Source organism: Sinocyclocheilus anshuiensis, unplaced genomic scaffold (assembly GCF_001515605.1).
Source record: "Sinocyclocheilus anshuiensis isolate Anshui unplaced genomic scaffold, SAMN03320099.WGS_v1.1 scaffold60, whole genome shotgun sequence".
Lineage (NCBI taxonomy): Eukaryota > Metazoa > Chordata > Actinopteri > Cypriniformes > Cyprinidae > Sinocyclocheilus > Sinocyclocheilus anshuiensis.
The window spans coordinates 774,469-776,436 of NW_015554068.1; the positions used below are offsets into that span (position 1 = coordinate 774,469).

Genomic DNA, 1,968 nt, shown 5'->3' on the forward strand with positions numbered 1-1,968 from the left:
ATATATATATTACTTACCCATTCATTAAAATTAGTCAGCAAGTGTATCCTGTTGGGATTTTAAATGGCGAGGTTGTAAAAATGATCCTGTGTTAATCATGTAATTATAAACATAAATAGTTTTTATATCATTATAAATAGCTAATTATATAGTTATAATAGCTGTTTTGTGTGCTTGACGTCTAGACAAGCTCTTGTTCTCCCAGTTTCTCAAGTAAGTTCAGTGATCAGAGATCGCGTTTCTCTTCGTTTGTTGAACTGGAGTGAGGTTATCTGTCAAAGAGTCTCTTCTTTGCGATATATAGACCCAAACGAGCCAGCGTGAGCTCCTTTAAAAGCACTCTACAGATATATACAGCACTAATTCATTAATAAATCTGCTGTTTTGCCCACTTAGTGGGTCCAACTTAATTGTAGTAAGCAATGTTCTTGGACTCCTTTCTGCCGTTTCAGTTAAAATTCTGCTAAATGCTTGTCTAATGTTTGAGAGATTCATCTGGACGTGTGTCAGAGTCTCAGTTCTGCCCTCTCATGCTCCTGCTTATTCATTATAGCAGGTTTATTAATGAAATATTCAGTATAGAGGCCGTAGGCTTTTTACTCACTTGCTTTTCTGAGAGAAAATCTCCCTTTTGTCCTGATTTCTATCCAAACATCCTCAAAACAAGATAGATTTAATGTATTCATTTCTAAAGAAAATGTATTGTATTTATTGATTTCAGAGAATATGTTAAATTAGTATTTTAAAAATATATATAACTTAATATACTGCAGAAAAAAATTATATTATTTTACACAATACACAATCTTGCTTCTCAGATAAATTTATTTTGTTTTAAGGATTTTTAAAAAAATATATATTTTACTGAAATCCAAATCCAAAAGTATTGGTGGAAAAATGTCATATATATATATATAATTATTTACACAAAATTAAATGGTAAAAACTGTTTTCTTGTTTGCATTTGTGCATTTTTTAATGACTTTTAAAACATTTACAGCTATTAGAGACAAAATAGTTACAAACAGAATTGGCCTGCAGTTTGAATTCGTTTCAAAATGTTACATAAATAAAACTCATATTTATAAATATCTCTTTTATAAACATATAAATAGTTTTTCAACATAAATACATTTATGCGAGAATGAAATACATGAATGTACAGCAGCAGCAGCAACAATATACAGCTTGTATCCACATCATCTGCCATGTGTTTCTTTTACTTTGTACACATTTTTTAATCTAAATATTTGATTTATTTCAGTTGTACGTTTCATTGTCCCCACAAATGGTTCTCGTAGTGGCTTCGTACCATTAGGCTTTTCCTCAGAAGAGGAGCAACTGAGTCTGTTCTGTCCCAAATCGATGACGTCCGTGATTGGCTCTGGAAAGAAAGAGGAGATTCAGTCAGATGGATGGATGTAGACGTGTGTGAGATCTCTGACAACAGTTCTGCATCACACAGTCAGACGTTGTTCTCGTCAGTTTGGCACATGACGCACTCAGACGAAAGCTATCTGTCCCATAGTTAGACACTCCAAATCTATTAAACCCACTATTACAGAAGTAAAAAATAAAGTTTGACAAAAAATAGCTTCCAGAAATCATTAAATAATGGTTTATTATAACATTATTATATTATAAGCATTAAATAAATAAAGCAGGTAAAGCATTTTGCATCAAGAAACTATAGTCAGGAATTTAGTGATTGATGAATATAATATACATAGGGGCACAAAAAGGTGTTTATATATATAATTTTATGCATATTAAAAATAAATAAATGAAATTAATTTTTAAAAAGCATAGCTACAAATATCAAAGATTTAGTTTGCTACAGAAATAAATAGTAATAATAATAATATATTAAATATTAATGAATAAATTAACATGAAATTCCCCAAAATAAAATATAAATACTGTATCTATTATTTAGACTATGCAGACACTCAAAAAAAAAAAAAAAAT

General features: G+C 29.9%; 1 protein-coding gene across 1 annotated transcript in view; it reads right to left on the reverse strand.

Annotated features, from left to right (window-relative positions):
- Positions 1–1,010: 1,010 nt before the first annotated feature.
- Positions 1,011–1,968, reverse strand: part of LOC107668654 (C-type natriuretic peptide 4-like) — a 4,179-nt gene continuing 3,221 nt past the window's right edge. Inside the window, exon 3 of the mRNA XM_016460599.1 lies at positions 1,011–1,384. Within this exon, the coding sequence (XP_016316085.1) occupies position 1,384 (1 nt within the window). The 3' untranslated portion in view covers positions 1,011–1,383. The remainder of the gene's footprint in view (positions 1,385–1,968) is intronic.